General features: G+C 42.3%; 1 protein-coding gene across 6 annotated transcripts in view; it reads right to left on the reverse strand.

Annotated features, from left to right (window-relative positions):
* nalcn (sodium leak channel, non-selective) overlaps positions 1 to 16052 on the reverse strand; it is a 358024-nt gene that overhangs the window by 216801 nt on the left and 125171 nt on the right. For all 6 annotated transcript variants that reach the window (XM_072578059.1, XM_072578064.1, XM_072578061.1 and 3 more), the window contains one exon: positions 6592 to 6678. In XM_072578059.1, coding sequence (XP_072434160.1) covers positions 6592 to 6678 — 87 coding nt within the window. The remainder of the gene's footprint in view (positions 1 to 6591; positions 6679 to 16052) is intronic.

Raw genomic sequence — 16052 nt, forward strand, 5'->3', positions numbered from 1 at the left:
AATACCTTGGTTCTGGAGGTCAATATATCGAATCAATTTGCGAAGAGATGATTAACAGTAAAAGGTAAATACTTGTGTATATGGTTTAAAGCAAACACCCATCCTAACAAGAATGAAACTATAGATAGGGTACACAAGAAGAAATAATAGGGGGTAAGGGGTTGTGAGAAAGATACAGTGATTTTTTATCTACAAATCTACACACAAAATTAATCAGATTGGCAAAGGTAGCCAGGATGAGGAATTCTTGGAGGGGCTTTGAATTAGTTTCATAGAATAGTATCTTCTTAAAATCAACTGTTCTAGATCTGTTATGGAGAATGTGATAAGACTCAGCAATGACCTCATACATCTACACTGCTCAGTAGCAGGAATCATAACATGACAGAATTTCATATTTAGTCTGAGGGAGAGAAGAGTCTATTTAAGACTGGTGTGTAAACTTAAGACAGTTATTAGGGCATGACGAGTAAACAGGCTAAAGTGAACCAGGAAAATAGGCTAAGGGATAAGTTTGAGATGCAGTAACAGACACTTAAGAAGCTATTTCAGAACAGTCAGAAGATACATTCCAGTGATTAAGAAATAGTCTAAGACATCGTATCTGTAGCAAAATAAAGAAGTTAAAAATAGGAACATCAAACTAAATAAAAGAGTATATAATTGTGCAAAGATGTGTGGGAGGCCAGAAGATTCGGCAGAATATGAAGAATAGTAAAAGGTGGCTATAAAGGTTAACAAGGAAGAACAAATTACATTAGAAGAGAAAGCTAGCTGGAAATTTAAAAAATGATAGTAAAAGTTTCTACAGATATTATATATATATATATATATATATACACTATATATTTATAACTTTCTGTATTTAAAATGGGAAAGGTCTATTATAAAATCAAGGATTGTGGAAAGGATTGCTGCACTTTTAAAAATCTGGTTATTGACACTCATTGCTGTTTACTTGTTCAAGTAGGGATGGCGATGGTTACTGTAAACGAGCTGTAACCAGGAGGCAGGAACCAGGTGTATGAGGGAGATTCTGCTGGCAACAAGTCACTGAATTGTCTGTGTACTGGTGCTCCGTATTAATAGCAAAAGCCTTCTGCTAACACTCCTAGATAGATGAATGGCTTGGGACTGTGAACAATATGTTCAAAAGCCTTTGGACCTCTGAATAGGGGAGTGGTGTCTTTCTCTCAGCAGTAAACAATACCTAAAGCCTGAAGAAAGCCTTATTTTCCCTCATTAGTTGCAATAAGCTGTTGCGTTTGATCCAATAAGTTAGAAATTTTATAAATTGTGAATAAGTTGCTCTGTGCATATTGTAAACAGAAAATACCTGGAAGAAAGAGATCAATGACAAGCAAGTACTGATAAGTTAAGGAATCATCTCAGTCAACTCTGTGGACATGGATCATTGATCTGCCTTCTTAGTCTTTCCCTGCGACCACAGCATAAATGTTTTTTTTTGCCCGTGTGTGCCTGTCTGTATGTGAATGCAGGAGGAGTTTTATAAGGGGTTAGAGTATAATTTAGTTCTTTATATGTAGCCATAATCTATTTATTTTAAATAAATAGCAATTGTTATGAAGTTGAAGACATATACTAAACCTTTAAGGGAGAGAGAATGCTGTTCTGAACTGAGAGATTACAAGCACCTGTGTATATGACTAGATGGCAGTCCCAGAGTGTACTGGCAATTTGAAAATATGTGACATTTGGCTGGAAAATGGATATCTGAGTTTTGGTTGCTGTTTTGACAACAATTTGAATTGAACCAATCAGTTTAGATGATACCCCAGGATACTAAGACCCAATTGAGTTTGAATTTATTGTTTTGCCAACATCGAACCAAAGAGATGATTCGATGTTGGGAGGATAAGAATGAAGACATTTGAAAATTGGTCAGGGAGCAACTGCTGGAGAGAAGAAAACTGTTGGAGAGCTAATTGCCCATGTAACATCTTGCTCTCAAAGAAATTAAAAAACACTCTGTAACAAAGGTACTTTTTCATGTGAAATATACTCAGTAAAAATAAAGAAAATGACTCAAGAAAATGAGCAGCAGGAAACCTGAAGACAGTAGGGAGGACAAAAACTGTGTGATTTTGAGATTAATCAAATGTAATTTTAATAAATATCTTATTGGAACAGCATATTGTTATAGAGTTGGAGTCAGAGAGTAAGCAGTTAGGAGAAAGAGGGGCTTACATTTATGAATTTTTTTGTTTAATGTTCTCTTTTAGAGTAAAAAGTAAATTGATACTACTTTCTGTAAATAGTGGAAGTTAGGAGTTCTCTGTCACTCATATTTTAACAGATTACAAGGCGAGCTTTTCTGGGTGTTAGGTTAATTAACAGAAAGGGTTTGCTTTTGTGTTGTAACACAATCTTTGGTAACTATGGAAACTTGGTCTGTATTTTCTTCTAACATTCGTACAAAATTATAAGTAAATTGGCCAACTTTACATATTTTCAGAAAATCTTTAACTTTTGTGATGATTCAGAGAGTAGTAGCCTTGATTTCCAGCTAATCAATGAGATCTGATACATCTAAAAAGAAAATAAGTTACTGTTAGTCCTCTAGAGCATGGATATGAGGAATTAATAATGGAAAATAAGGAAATAGCAGATGAATTAAACAGATGTCTTGTCACTGTCTTCTTTTCAAAGGAAATAAATACCATTGGGGGTGAATTGGGGGAGGGGGGGGTGAAAGGAAAGGAGCCTAAAATAATTACAATCACCAGAAAAATTATACTGAAGAAATTATTAGAACTAAATGCTGACGAGGCCTTGGATTCTGATAGACTTCATCTTAGGGTGTAAAGGTGGCTGTGAAGACCCTGGATACATTGGCTTTAATTTTCCAAAATTCCCTGAATTTTGGGATGGTCCCATTAATTGCAAATTAATGAATGGAACACTGTATTCAAGAAATAGGAAGTGTGAAACTACAGGTAAGTTAGTTTAACACCAGGAAAACTACTAAAAATTACCAAGGTGATTATAGTACCATACATCAAAAATATTAATCCAAAATATCCAGAGTTAACCTGGTTTTGAAAGGCTAATCATATTTAACTTATTTATTGGAGTTCTTTGAGAAAGCACAAAAAAATGTGGATGAATGGGAACCTGTGGATGTGCTATATGTAGATTTCCAGAAGGCACTTGTCAAGATGTTGCATCAAAGATTACTACAAAAACTGAAAGAATATAGAGTGCTAGCACAGATTGAGAACTGGTTAGCTGACACGAACCAGAGTAGGCATAAATGGATCATTTTCAAGTTGGCAAGATGACTACCCCAAGGATTAGTTTTGGGTCCTCAAATCATATCAATAACTTGGATGAAGAAAGTGAATCTATGATGAGACAAAGATAGATTGAAGGGTAAGTTTTGAAGAGGGCATAATAGTCTGCAAAGAGATAGAGATAGATTTAATGGGTGGGACAAAAGAAAATGATAGATGACCTATACTATGGGAAAATGTAAACTTGACCACTTTGGTCAGAAGAAAAGCATTATATTACATACCCTACCATATGTATAATACATTAGCATGCAAGTACAGCAAGTGATTAGGAAGGCAAATGGAATGTTGTCATTTATTTCAAGGGGAATGAAATGTAAAAGTAGGGAAGTTTTGTTACAGTTGTACAGAGTATTAGGAGACCACCTTAGAATACCATGTGTAATTTTGATCTCTTTAAGAAAGGATATAAATATGTTAGAAACAATTTAGAGATGGTACCCTTGATTGACAACTGGGATGGAGGGCGAGTTATGGTACGTAGAAACGCTGAACAGTTTGGGTCCATATCTGTTGGAGTTTAGAAGCATGATCGATAATGGATGTAGGTTTGCTCACTGAGCTGGAAGGTTCATTTCCAGACATTTCATCACCCTACTAGGTAACATTTTCAGTGGGCCTCAGGTGAAGCACTATACATGATTCCTGCTTTCTATTTATATGTTTGGGCTTCTTTGGGTTGGCATTGTAATTTCCTGTGGTGATGGCATTTCCTGTGGTGATGTCATTTCCTGTTCGTTTTCTCAGGGGGTGGTAGTTGGGGTCTAACTCAATGTGTTTGTTGATAGAGTTCTGGTTGGAAATTAGAGGAAACCTTCAAGACCATCAATAATACCCTTACTGGCATAAAGTTCATTAAAGAGGAGGAAAACAACAACAAACCGCCATTTCTAGATGTCACAGTAGAGTGAACAGCCAATGGGCAACTTCAAACCAGTGTATACAGGAAAACAACACATACAGACCAAATATTGAACTACAGAATCATCCCAACATCCACAAACGAAGCTGCATCAGAACATTATGTCAACAAGCCAACACACACTGCAGCACAGAGATCTACGCAGAGGAAAATCACCTGTACCATGTATTCAAAAAGTATGAGTACCCAATGAACACAGTCCGTCGATTTCTCAGCAACAAACCCAAACAAGCAGACAAAACATGTCCAGAAACTCTAACTACTCTCCTCTACATCAAAGACATCTCGGAAATGACTGCCAGATTACTCAGACCCCTTTGCATCATGGTAGCCCACAAACCCACCAACACACTAAAACAGCCACTAATTAACCCTATACAGACAAGCAAAACTAATGTCATTTACAAAATACTGTGCAAGAACTGTAACAAACTCTACATTGGACAAACAGGCAGAAAGCTAGCCACCAGGATACATGAACACCAACTAGCCACAAAACAACATGACCCTATCTCACTCGTATCCACATATACAGATAAGGAAGGACATCACTTCCACTGGGACAACACATCCATCCTAGGACAAGCCAAACAGAGACATACATGAGAATTCCTAGAAGCATAGCATTGCAACCGGAACTCTATCAACAAACAGATCGAGTTAGACCCCATCTACCACCCACTGAGAAAAAGAACAGGAAATGACATCACTAACTCAAAGAAACCCAAACACATCATGTACAGTGCTTCACCTGAGACCCACTGAAAATGTTACCTAGTAGGGTAACGAAACGTCTGGAAATGAACCTTCTAGCTCAGCGAACAAACCTACATCCAGAACCTCAACCTGAGCTACAAATCTTCTCAAACCTCGCCATGATCAATCATGTTATTGAAACACAAGATCCTGAGGATACTTAAAAAGGTGGATGCTGAAAGGATGTTTCCCCTTACTAGAGAGACTGGAACTAGAAAGCATGGTTTAAAAATTAAACGCACCCCATTTAAGGCAGAAATGAGAGAAGGGCCAGCGAGTCTGTGAAAATCTCTTATTCAGATGGTGTCACAGCCAGAGTCATTGAACAGTTTTAAGGCAGAGATAAATAGTTTCTCAACTAACAGAGGAGTCAGAGATTAATAGGCCAGAATGTGGAGTTGAGGCAGCAATCAGATCAGCTAATTGGTGAAATGGGCTCAATGGACAAACTGACCTCCCCCTGATCCTAAATCATATGTTCATATGAATAGCATAGAAGTATTTAAGGGTAAGCTAGATCAACATGAAGGAGAATTAAATGGATGGATATGTGGGTAAGGTGAGATGAACAGCGATGCAAAGGGCTTATTTGAAGTATAAAACTGTGACAGGGACCAGCTGGGCCAAATGGCCACTTGCTGTGCTGTACATTTGGTATAATATGAAAATTTCGACCTTGAATAAAATATTAAAAATCCAAAAGCACTGAATGATCACTTGCGAAAGGATTGGAAAATTGGTGATAATGGATAGCTTTTCTAAAATGAAAAGAAAGGGAGAAAAAAATAATTAGGTGGACAACTTACTCACAACAGACTGTTAAAAGTGAGGATTTCCCTGAATCTACCTACTTACTGATGCTAAAAGTTTTTCCTTCAAGTCTGTTGTGTTTTGGAATGGGCTGCCTGATCTAGTGATAGAAGCAGATTTCAAACAATACATTCAAAAGACAATTGGATAATTATTCAGCAAGGAGAAACATTGCAGGGTTTCACCAAATGGGAAAAAGCAGGGGGATTGGGATTAATTGGAGAGTTCATTCAAAGAGCTGGAACAGACACAATGGTCCAATGGTTTCCTTCTGTGCTGTACAATTCTATGCAACAAAGAGAAAAACTAGCAGAATTCAGTTCTTTCTTCAACAAGTCAACTCACACCGCTGATCACGGAGAATACTGAGAAGCAATGTGGAGAAATTCACAGCGCAAAACTTCCTCCCAGAGACAACAATTTACACAATATGCATTCCTACTGGTTTCAAATTATTTAATACATATTTAATAGTACAGACATTATTTGTTTGCCTTACTGCATGCTTCAAGCTTTAAGGTTTCCTCCAAACCCCTTCACTTTGCTGTTTCCTTCTCGAAGTCCCTCCTGAATACTTTCGACCAAACTTTAACTCACCTGCCTCATAGCCCCTTCTGTGGTGCTGTCCCAGAGTTTCTTTCAAAATCACTCCTGTGATGTATCTTGGGAAATTTCATATGTTAAAGTCACTAAACAAATGCAAACTGTTATTGCTAATAACAGACTTTATTACAAAAATCTTACTTTGAGAGGAACTACACATTTATTAAACACAAATTGCAGTCGTACCTGCAAGCATGCTGGGGCTCTACCTTGGGGCTTATTCATGTCTACTGCTACCAGCTGCCATCCACCAGCTGCATCTTCATGAAACATCTGCAGAGAAAAGACGATACTGTTCACCAACATACATACTTCAAATACTATAACCTGAAAATAATATACCGATTCAATAAATTTTACAATTCTGAGGTTAAGCGAAGATTTATAAGGATCGTACCAGGGAATGCAGTTATATGTAATAACTGGAGAAGCTGATTTGTTCTTATTTGAATTGAAAACAATAAGTCATAGAGATGGACAGAGTGAAAACAGATCCTTCAGTCCAACTCATCCATGTCAACCAGATATCCTAAACTGATCTAGTCCCATTTGCCAGCATTTGGCTCATATCCCTCCAAACCCTTCCTATTCATCGATCCATCAGATGCCTTTTAAATGTTGTGATTGTACCAGCCTCCACCACTTCCTCTGGCAGCTCATTCCATACACGCACCACCCTCTGTGTGAAAAGGTTGCCCCATAGTTCCCTTTTAAATCTTTCTCCTCTCACATTAAACCCCTGCCCTCTAGTTTTGGACTCCCCTATCCTGGGAAAAAGAGCTTGGCTCTTCACCCTATCTATGCCCCTCATGATCTTACAAACCTATATGAAGACCCTTTTCCAGCCTCCAACATTCCAGGGAAAATAGCCCCAGCCTACTCAGTCTCTCCCTCCAATCCCAGCCACATACTTGTAAATCTTTTCTGAACCAATAAGAGGAGAATTAATGGAGGCACTCCAAATAATGGGGAGTTCTGAAAGAGCAAATAAAAAAGAAACTGGCTCCCACTGGCAAGGGATGGTAACCAGAGGACAGAGATCCTTAATTCCATTTAAGAACGAGAGGGAGAGACAAGGAGAATTTTTGTTTATTTTTTAAACGTAAGTTGTTCTTGTCTGGAATGTGCTTTCTGAAAGGACACTGGAAATCATTTCAACAGTAGTTTTGAAGAGGAACTTAGTTAAGTATTTAAAAAGATAATAAAAGGCAAAGAGTGGGAAAATGGGACGAAGTAGGTGACTATTTCACACAACCAGTACAGACACAATGGGCTGAATGGCCTCGCACTGGATAGTAAAATGCCTCATCATGGAATAAGTGAAAGGAGGTTGAGCAATTGTTTCCACAGTGTTAATGCCACTCAGTGAGCAAAACACATAAAAAAGCATTGGGCTTAATATATACTCAGTGCTAGGAATAGAGTTAAAGAATTTTGAATGGGAGACCAGGCTTCTTGCAGGTTCTGCCATGTTTAACTCCAAATTTAGCTCCAAATTTATTCATTAGCTTTACCACCTGGCAATTGGATTGACAGAGTAGCTGGGTACGGCTGTGGGGTCAGTTACCTCAGTTGTTTAGATGTTTGCAGTGTGACATTTCATGATACTAATGCTGTACGGACAGTCTGGACAGACTGTGGTAATTCAGGCTCGATGAAGAGTGGTGTTCAAGGTATATAACTCATTCTCGAACAAAGAGGCATCCCCGGTCCTTCCTGGGCTCTGGCTAATTATCTTACTTGCCTGTCGGGCAGAACAGTCCCTCTCAATTTTCTTAAAACCAGAAGCAGGTGGCTCAGGGATGCGTTTGAGAATTTTACAATTTTGTCTTTCTACCTGCTTGCTTTTGGGGCCTGATCAAAATAAAACTTTGAATTTTGAGAGTTAATAGATATCTTTGTAGCATCTTTGAACAGGGTGAGGTCCTGGAGAACTGGAGAATTGCTAATGCTGTCCCCTTGTTTAAGGGTAGCAGGGATAATCCAGATAATTATAAACCGGTGAGCCTCGTGTAAGTGGTAGGGAAGCTGCTGGAGAAGATACTGAAGGATAGGATCTATTCCCATTTGGAAGAAAATGGGCCTATCAGTGATAGCCAACATGGTTTTGTGCAGGAAAGGTCATAGTTTTACCTACTTAATAGAATTCTTTGAGGAAGTGACAAAGTTAATTGATGAGGGAAGGGCTGTAGATGTCATATAAATGGACTTCAGTAAGGCGTTTCAGTAAGGTTCCCCATGGTAGGCTGATGGAGAAAGTGAAGTTTCATGGGGTCCAGGGTGAACTAGCTAGATGGATAGAGAACTGGCTGGGCAACAGGAGACGGAGTAGTAGTGGAAGGGAGTTTCTCAAAATGGAGAACTGTGACCAGTGGTTTTCCACAGGGATCTGTGCTGGGATCACTCTTGTTTGTGATATACATAAATGATGTGGAGGTAGGTATAGGTGATCTGATGAGCAAGTTTACAGATGACACTAAGGTTGGTGGAGTAGCAGACAGTGAAGGGGACTGTCAGATTATACAGCAGAATACAGATAGATTGGAGAGTTGGGCAGAGAAATGGCAGATGGAATTCAATCCGGGCAAATGTGAGGTGATGAATTTTGGCAGATCCAATTCAAGAGCAAACTACACAGTAAATGGAAAAGTCCAGGAGAAAATTGATGTACAGAGAGATCTGGGTGTTCAGGTCCATTGTACCCTGGAGGTGGCAACACAGGTCAGCACAGTGGTCAAGGAGGCATATGGCTTGTTTTCCTTCATCAGCCGGGGTAGTAAGAGTTGGCACATCATGTTCTAAAAGACATTGGTTTGGCCACATTTGGAATACTATGTACAGCTCTGGTTGCTACATTACCATAAGGATGTGGATGCTTCGGAGAGGGTGCAGAGGGGGTTCACTAGGATGTTGCCTGGTATGGAGGGCACGAGCAATGAAGAGAGGTTGATTCGATTAAAATTATTTTCATTGGAAAGATGAAGGTTGAGGAGGGACCTGATTGAGGTCTACAAAATCACGAGAGGTACAAACAGGGTGGATAGCAAGAAACCTTTTTCCAGAGTGGGGGACTCAATTACTAGGGGTTATGAGTTCAAAGTGAGAGGGGTAATGTTTAAGGGAGATATGTGTGGGAAGTTACTTACGCGAAGGGTAGTGGGTGCCTGGAACGCATTGCCAGTGGAGGTGGTAGAGGCAGGCATGATAGCATCATTTAAGATGTATCTAGGCAGATACATGAATGGGCAGGATGCAGAGGGATCCTTTGGAGAATAGGCAACAGGTTTAGATAGAGAATCTGGATCAGCGCAGGCTGAGAGGGCCGAAGGACCTGTTCCTGTGCTGCATTTTTCTTTGTTCTTTATACGGGGCTACTTTTGAAAATGTGCTTTGCCAGTCGACAGACTTACCTGCTAGATATTTGACAAAGTCACTCGTACACAAAGGAAATAGGAAAATAGACCTAAAACATCCACTCTATCTATTCATACATAATCATTATATTTAACAATCACAAACGTAACATTTGACTTGCCACAAAAGTGTTAAAGAACTGTGCATGCTGGAAATCTCAAAGCAAAACAGAAAAAAGAAAGTAAAATCTTGCAAAGATTATACAAGGCGCCTCCAGACCAAAGGGGTAGCCATGGGCACCCGTATGGGCCCCAGCTATGCTTGTCTCTTTGTTGGCTACGTAGAACAGTCCATCTTCCATAATTACACCGACACCACTCCCCACCTCTTCCTCCGCTACATTGAAGACTGCATTGGCGCCACCTCGTGCTCCTGCGAGGAGGTTGAGCAATTCATCAACTTCACCAACACATTCCACCCTGACCTTAAATTTACCTGGACCATCTCTGACACCTCCCTCCCCTTCCTGGACCTCTCCATCTCCATTAATGACGACCGACTTGACACTGACATTTTTTACAAACCCACCGACTCCCACAGCTACCTGGATTACACCTCTTCCCACCCTAGCTCCTGCAAAAATGTCATCCCGTATTCCCAATTCCTCCGCCTCCGCCGTATCTGCTCCCAGGAGGACCAGTTCCACCGCAGAACACACCAGATGGCCTCCTTCTTTAGAGACCGCAATTTCCCTTCCCACGTGGTTAAGGATGTCTTCCAACGCAACTCGCCCACATCCCGCACCTCCGCCCTCAGACCCCATCCCTCCAATCATAACAAGGACAGAATGCCCCTGGTGCTCACCTTCCACCCTACCAACCTTCGCATAAGCCAAATCATCTGCCAACATTTCTGCCACCTCCAAACGGACCTCACCACCAGGGATATATTTCCCTACCCACCCCTTTCCGCCTTCCACAAAGACCGTTCCCTCCGTGACTACCTGGTCAGGTCCACCCCCCATACAACCCACCCTCCTGTCCTGGCACCTTCCCCACTACTGCAGGAATTGCAAAACTTGCACTCACACCTCCTCCCTCACCTCCATCCAAGGCCCAATCCACATCCACCAAAGTTTCACCTGCACATCCACCAATATCATTTATTGTATCTGTTGCTCCCAATGCGGTCTCCTCTACATTGGGGAGACTGGATGCCTCCTAGCAGAACGCTTTAGGGAACATCTTAAAAAAACAGCTTAAAAATACGGGGTAGACCATTTAGGACAGAGATGAGGAGAAACTTCTTCACCCAGAGAGTGGTGGCTGTGTGGAATGATCTGCCCCTGAGAGCAGTGGAGGCCCAGTCTCTGGATTCATTTAAGAAAGAGTTGGATAAAGCTCTCAAAGATAGCAGAATCAAGGGCTATGGAGATAAGGCAGGAAGAGGATACTGATTAGGAATGATCAGCCATGATTATATTGAATGGCGGTGCAGGCTAGAAGGGCTGAATGGCCTACTCCTGCACCTATTGTCTATTGTCTATTGTCTATGATCTCTGGGATACACACATCAATCAACCACACCCCCCTGTGGCCCAACATTTTAACTCCTGCTCCCACTCTGCTGAGGACATGGAAGTCCTGGGACTCCTTACCATTGCTCCCTCACTACCCGACGCCTGGAGGAAGAACGCCTCATCTTCTGCCTCGGAACACTTCAACCCCAGGGCATCAATGTGAACTTCAACAGTTTCCTCACTTCCCCTTCCTCCACCTCATCCCAGTTCCAAACTTCCAGCTCAGCACTGTCCCTATGACTTGTCCTACCTGCCTATCTTCTTTTCCACCTATCCACTCCACCCTCCTCCCTGACCTATCACCTTCGTCCCCTCCCCCACTCACCTATTGTACTCTATGCTACTTTCTCCCCACCCCCACCCTCCTCTAGCTTATCTCTCCACCCTTCAGGCTCTCTGCCTGTATTCCTGATGAAGGGCTTTTGCACGAAACGTTGATTTTACTGCTCCTCAGATGCTGCCTGAACTGCTGTGCTTTTCCAGCACCACTAATCCAGAGCTAGATAGACCACACTTGAAATACCAAGAAGTTTAGTTCCCTTACCTGAAGGAAGCTATATTTACATTGGAAGCTGTCCAGTGAAGCTTCACCATGTTGGTCCTGGGTACGGAGGGATTTTATGAGGAGCGGTTGAGTAGACTAGGCCGGTATCAGAGTTTAGAAGAGTGACGAGAGAACTTATAGAAGCACAAGACCTTTCGGGACTTTGACAGGGTAGGTATGGTGAGGTTCCTTCCCCTTGTGTCTCGGACCAAAGGGTATAATCTCAGAGTGAAGGGTCACCCATTGAAGGCAGAGATGAGGAACAACTCCTTCTCTCAGAGTAATGAATCTGGGAAATTCATTACCACAGAGAGATGTTGAGGTTGGGTCCTTGAGAATATTTATGTCTGAGACAGAGATTTTTAAATCAGTAAGGGAAACAAGGGATATGGGGAAAGGATATGTTGTCAGGATTGGGAGCTTTGAGTTATAAGGAGAAGCTGGGTAGGCTGCAATATTGAGGATTATCAGGTCAGCCATGACCTCATTGAATGGCAGAGCAGTCTCAAAGGGCCAAGTGGTCTACTTCTGATCCTATCTCTCATGGTCGGCCAGAATCATTCTTTATAGTTTAAATGTCACACTTTATTTGATAATCACTCTTGTTAAGTCCTTTGGGACATTTTATTATGTTCAAGGTTTAATTAAAATACAGGAACACTATTCTCAAATATAAATGGCCGTCCCACAATTTGCTATTCTGTTTAAATATTGGGCTTGTAGATATACTCTTGTGTTTTGGAATACAATTTTAACATGCTTTTGTTTTCTGACACCTCAGTGGCATGATTCTAGGCAGTAAAATTCAATATCAAAGCCATGACATGAAAACGCAACTGACCACCAATCCGACTAAATTACAGTTATCCATTAGAGTGTGAAAAATTTACAGTCACCAGTTATGTGAAAGCTAACTCACTTGTACTGCTGACAGCACCTGCTAAATGTAGTGAGGGATGCCCTGGCAGAAATCCAACAAAGTAATTTCACCAACATTTCTAAAAACCCTCAAAGAGAGTTATGATTATCTATGATACCACTTGGTAAATGTCCAAATTTGGAAGAGGTTTGGAAGAAGGACTATTCAAATGGGGAGTAGTGGGACATGCAATGGAAAATTTGTACACTGGATTTTTTGACATTCGTTCTGGGATATGAGTTTTGCCATCCAAGGTGGCATTTATTGCCCATCCTTAGTTTCCCTGGACTCACTAGATTACTTCGAATTGCAACTAATAGTCAACTGTGGGACTGGAGTCACATATATCCCGAGGCCAGGTAAGAATGACAGGTATAATTCACCAAGGGACATGGATGAAGCAATTATGCTTTCAATAACAATCTAACAGATTCAAGGTCACTTTTAAAGAGAACAGCTTTTAATCCCTACAAATATTCTCTTTTAAAATGAAATCTTTTCACTTGTGTATCCAGGGAATTTTCCATCATCATCACCGTTTGGGATGATTAGTGGCAAATAACATTCATGTCACACAGGCAACAGGCAATGACAGTTATTAAGAAGAATGTGTCTTTACCTTCCTGTGACATTACAATTAGTGAGTTGATGTCGTCAGAATCGTACAGCAGGGAAACAGACTCTTTGGTCCAGCCAATCCATGGGTGGCATGGTGGCTCAGTTGCGCAGTACTGTGGCTCAGTGGTTAGCACTGCTGCCTCACAGCACCAGGGACCCGGGCTCGATTCTAGCCTCGAGTGATTGTCTGTGTGGCGTTTGCACATTCTCCCTGTGTCTGCGTGGGTTTCTTCTCGGTGCTCCAGATTCCTCCCACAGTCCAAAGATGTGCAGGTTTGGTGAATTGGCTATGCTAATTGCCCATTGGCAGGTATGTGTAGTTTAGATACATTAGTCAGGGGAAATGTAGAGTAATAGGGTAAGGGAATGCATCTGGGTGGATTACTCTTCAGAGGGTCAATGAAGACTTGTTGGCCCAAATGGTCCATTTCCACACTGTAGGGATTCTATGATTGAAACATAATCCCAAACTAAACTAGTCCCACCTGTCTGGGCTTGGCCCACATCCCTCCAAACATTTCTGATTCATGTATTTATCAAAATGTCTTTTAAACATTCTAACCGTATCCACATTCAACACATGAACCTCACTTTATGTAAAAATATTACCCCAACTGTCATTTAGAAAACCTTTCTCCTCTCACCATAAAAATATGCCCCTTCATGTTGAAATGTCTCATCCTAGGGGAAAGATATCTTACATTCACTTTATCTATGCCTCTCACAATTTTATAAACCTCCATAAGGTCACCCCTCAACCTCCTGTGCTCCAGTGAAAAATGTCCCAGTCTATTCAGCATCTCCATATAACTCAAACCTCCCAATCCAGGTAACAACCTGGTAAATCTGAGTCAAGATTAGAGTGGTGCAGGAAAAGCATAGCAGGTCAGGCAGCATCTGAGGAGCAGGAAAATTGATGTTTCGGGCAAAAGCCTTTCATCAGGAATGAGGCTGGGAGCCTCAAGGGTGGAGAGATAAATGGGAGCGGGTTTGGGGAAAGGTAGCTGAGAGTGCAGCAGGTGTATGGAGTTGGGGGTGAAGGTGATAGGTCGGAGAGGAAGGTGGAGCGGATAGGTGGGAAGGGAGATTGCCAGGTACGGCAGGCCATGAGGACGGTGTTGAGCTGGAAGGTTGGAACTGGGGTAAGGTGGGGGGAGGGGAAATGAGGAAACTGGTGAAATTCACATTAATGCCCTGGGGTTGGAGGATCCCGAGGCGGAAGATGAGGCGTTCTTCCTCCAGGCATCGGGTGGTGAGGGAGTGGCGATGGAGGAGACCTAGGACCTACATGTCTTTGGCAGAGTGGGAGGGGGATTGAAATGTTTGGCCACAGGGCAGTGGGGTTGGTTGGTGCAGGTGTCCTGGAGATGTTCTCTGAAGCGCTCTGCGAGTAGGTGGTCAGTCTCCCCAAAGTACAGGAGACCACATCGGGAGCAATGGATACACTAAATGACATGTGTGGAAGTGCAGGTGAAGCTTTGATGGATGTGGAAAGCTCTTTTGGGGCTTTGGACAGAGGTGAGGGTGGAGGTTTGGGTGCAGGTTTTGCAATTCCCGCGGTGGCAGGGAAGTTGGGTTGTAAGGGGGGGGTGTGGACCTGACCAGGTTGTCTCTGAGGAAATGTTCTTTACAGAAAGTAGATAGGGGTGGGGAGGGAAATGTATCTCTGGTGGTGGGGTCCATTTGTAGGTGGTGAAAATGTCAGCGGATGATGCGATGTATATGGAGGTTGGCAGGGTGGAAGGTGAGGACTGGGGGGGTTCTGACCTGGTTGCGGTTAGAGGTGGGGTTCGAGGGCAAAGGTTCAGGATGTGGATGAGATGCATTGGAGAGCATCATTGACCATGTGGGAGGGAAAATGCGGTCTTTAAAGAAGGAGGCCATCTGGTATGTTCTGTAGTGGAACTGGTCCTCTCGGGAAAATGTTAGTGTTAACTTGGTCACCGTTGATGGAGATGGAGAGGTCCAGGAAGGGGAGACAGGTGTCAGAGATGGTCCAAGTGAATTTAAGGTCGGGGTGGAATGAGTTGCTGAAGTTGATGAACTGTTCAACCTCCTCATGGGAGAATGAGGTGGCACCGATGTAGTCATCAATGTAGTGGAGGAAGAGGTGGGGTCAATGTAGTGGAGGAAGAGGTGGGGAATGGTGCCGGTGTAACTCTGGAAGATAGACTGTTCTACGTAGCTGACAAAGAGACAGGCATGGCTGGGGCTCATGCGGGTGCCACTGGCTACCCCTTTTGTCTAGAGGAAGTGGGAGGATTTGAAGGAGAAATTATCAAGGGTGAGGACCTGTTCAGCCAAACGAATGAGATGGTCAGTGGTGATATTGGGAGAGGGAGAAACGAAGGGCTTGGAGGGTCTGGTCATGGCGGATAGAGGTGTAGAGGGACTGGATATCCATGGTGAAGATGAGGCATTGGGGGCCGGGAACACAGAAGTCTTGGAGGAGGTGGAGGGCTTGGGTGGTGTCCACAACGTATGTGGGGAGTTCCTGGACCAGGGAAGATAGGACAATACTGAGGTAGGTAGAGATGAATTCTGTGAGACAGGGGCAAACTGAGATGATGGATTGGCCGGGGTGGTCAGGCTTATAGATCTTGGGTAGGAGCTAGAATTGGGTGATGAAGGGC

Source organism: Chiloscyllium punctatum, chromosome 9, assembly GCF_047496795.1.
Source record: "Chiloscyllium punctatum isolate Juve2018m chromosome 9, sChiPun1.3, whole genome shotgun sequence".
Taxonomy (NCBI): Eukaryota; Metazoa; Chordata; class Chondrichthyes; order Orectolobiformes; family Hemiscylliidae; genus Chiloscyllium; species Chiloscyllium punctatum.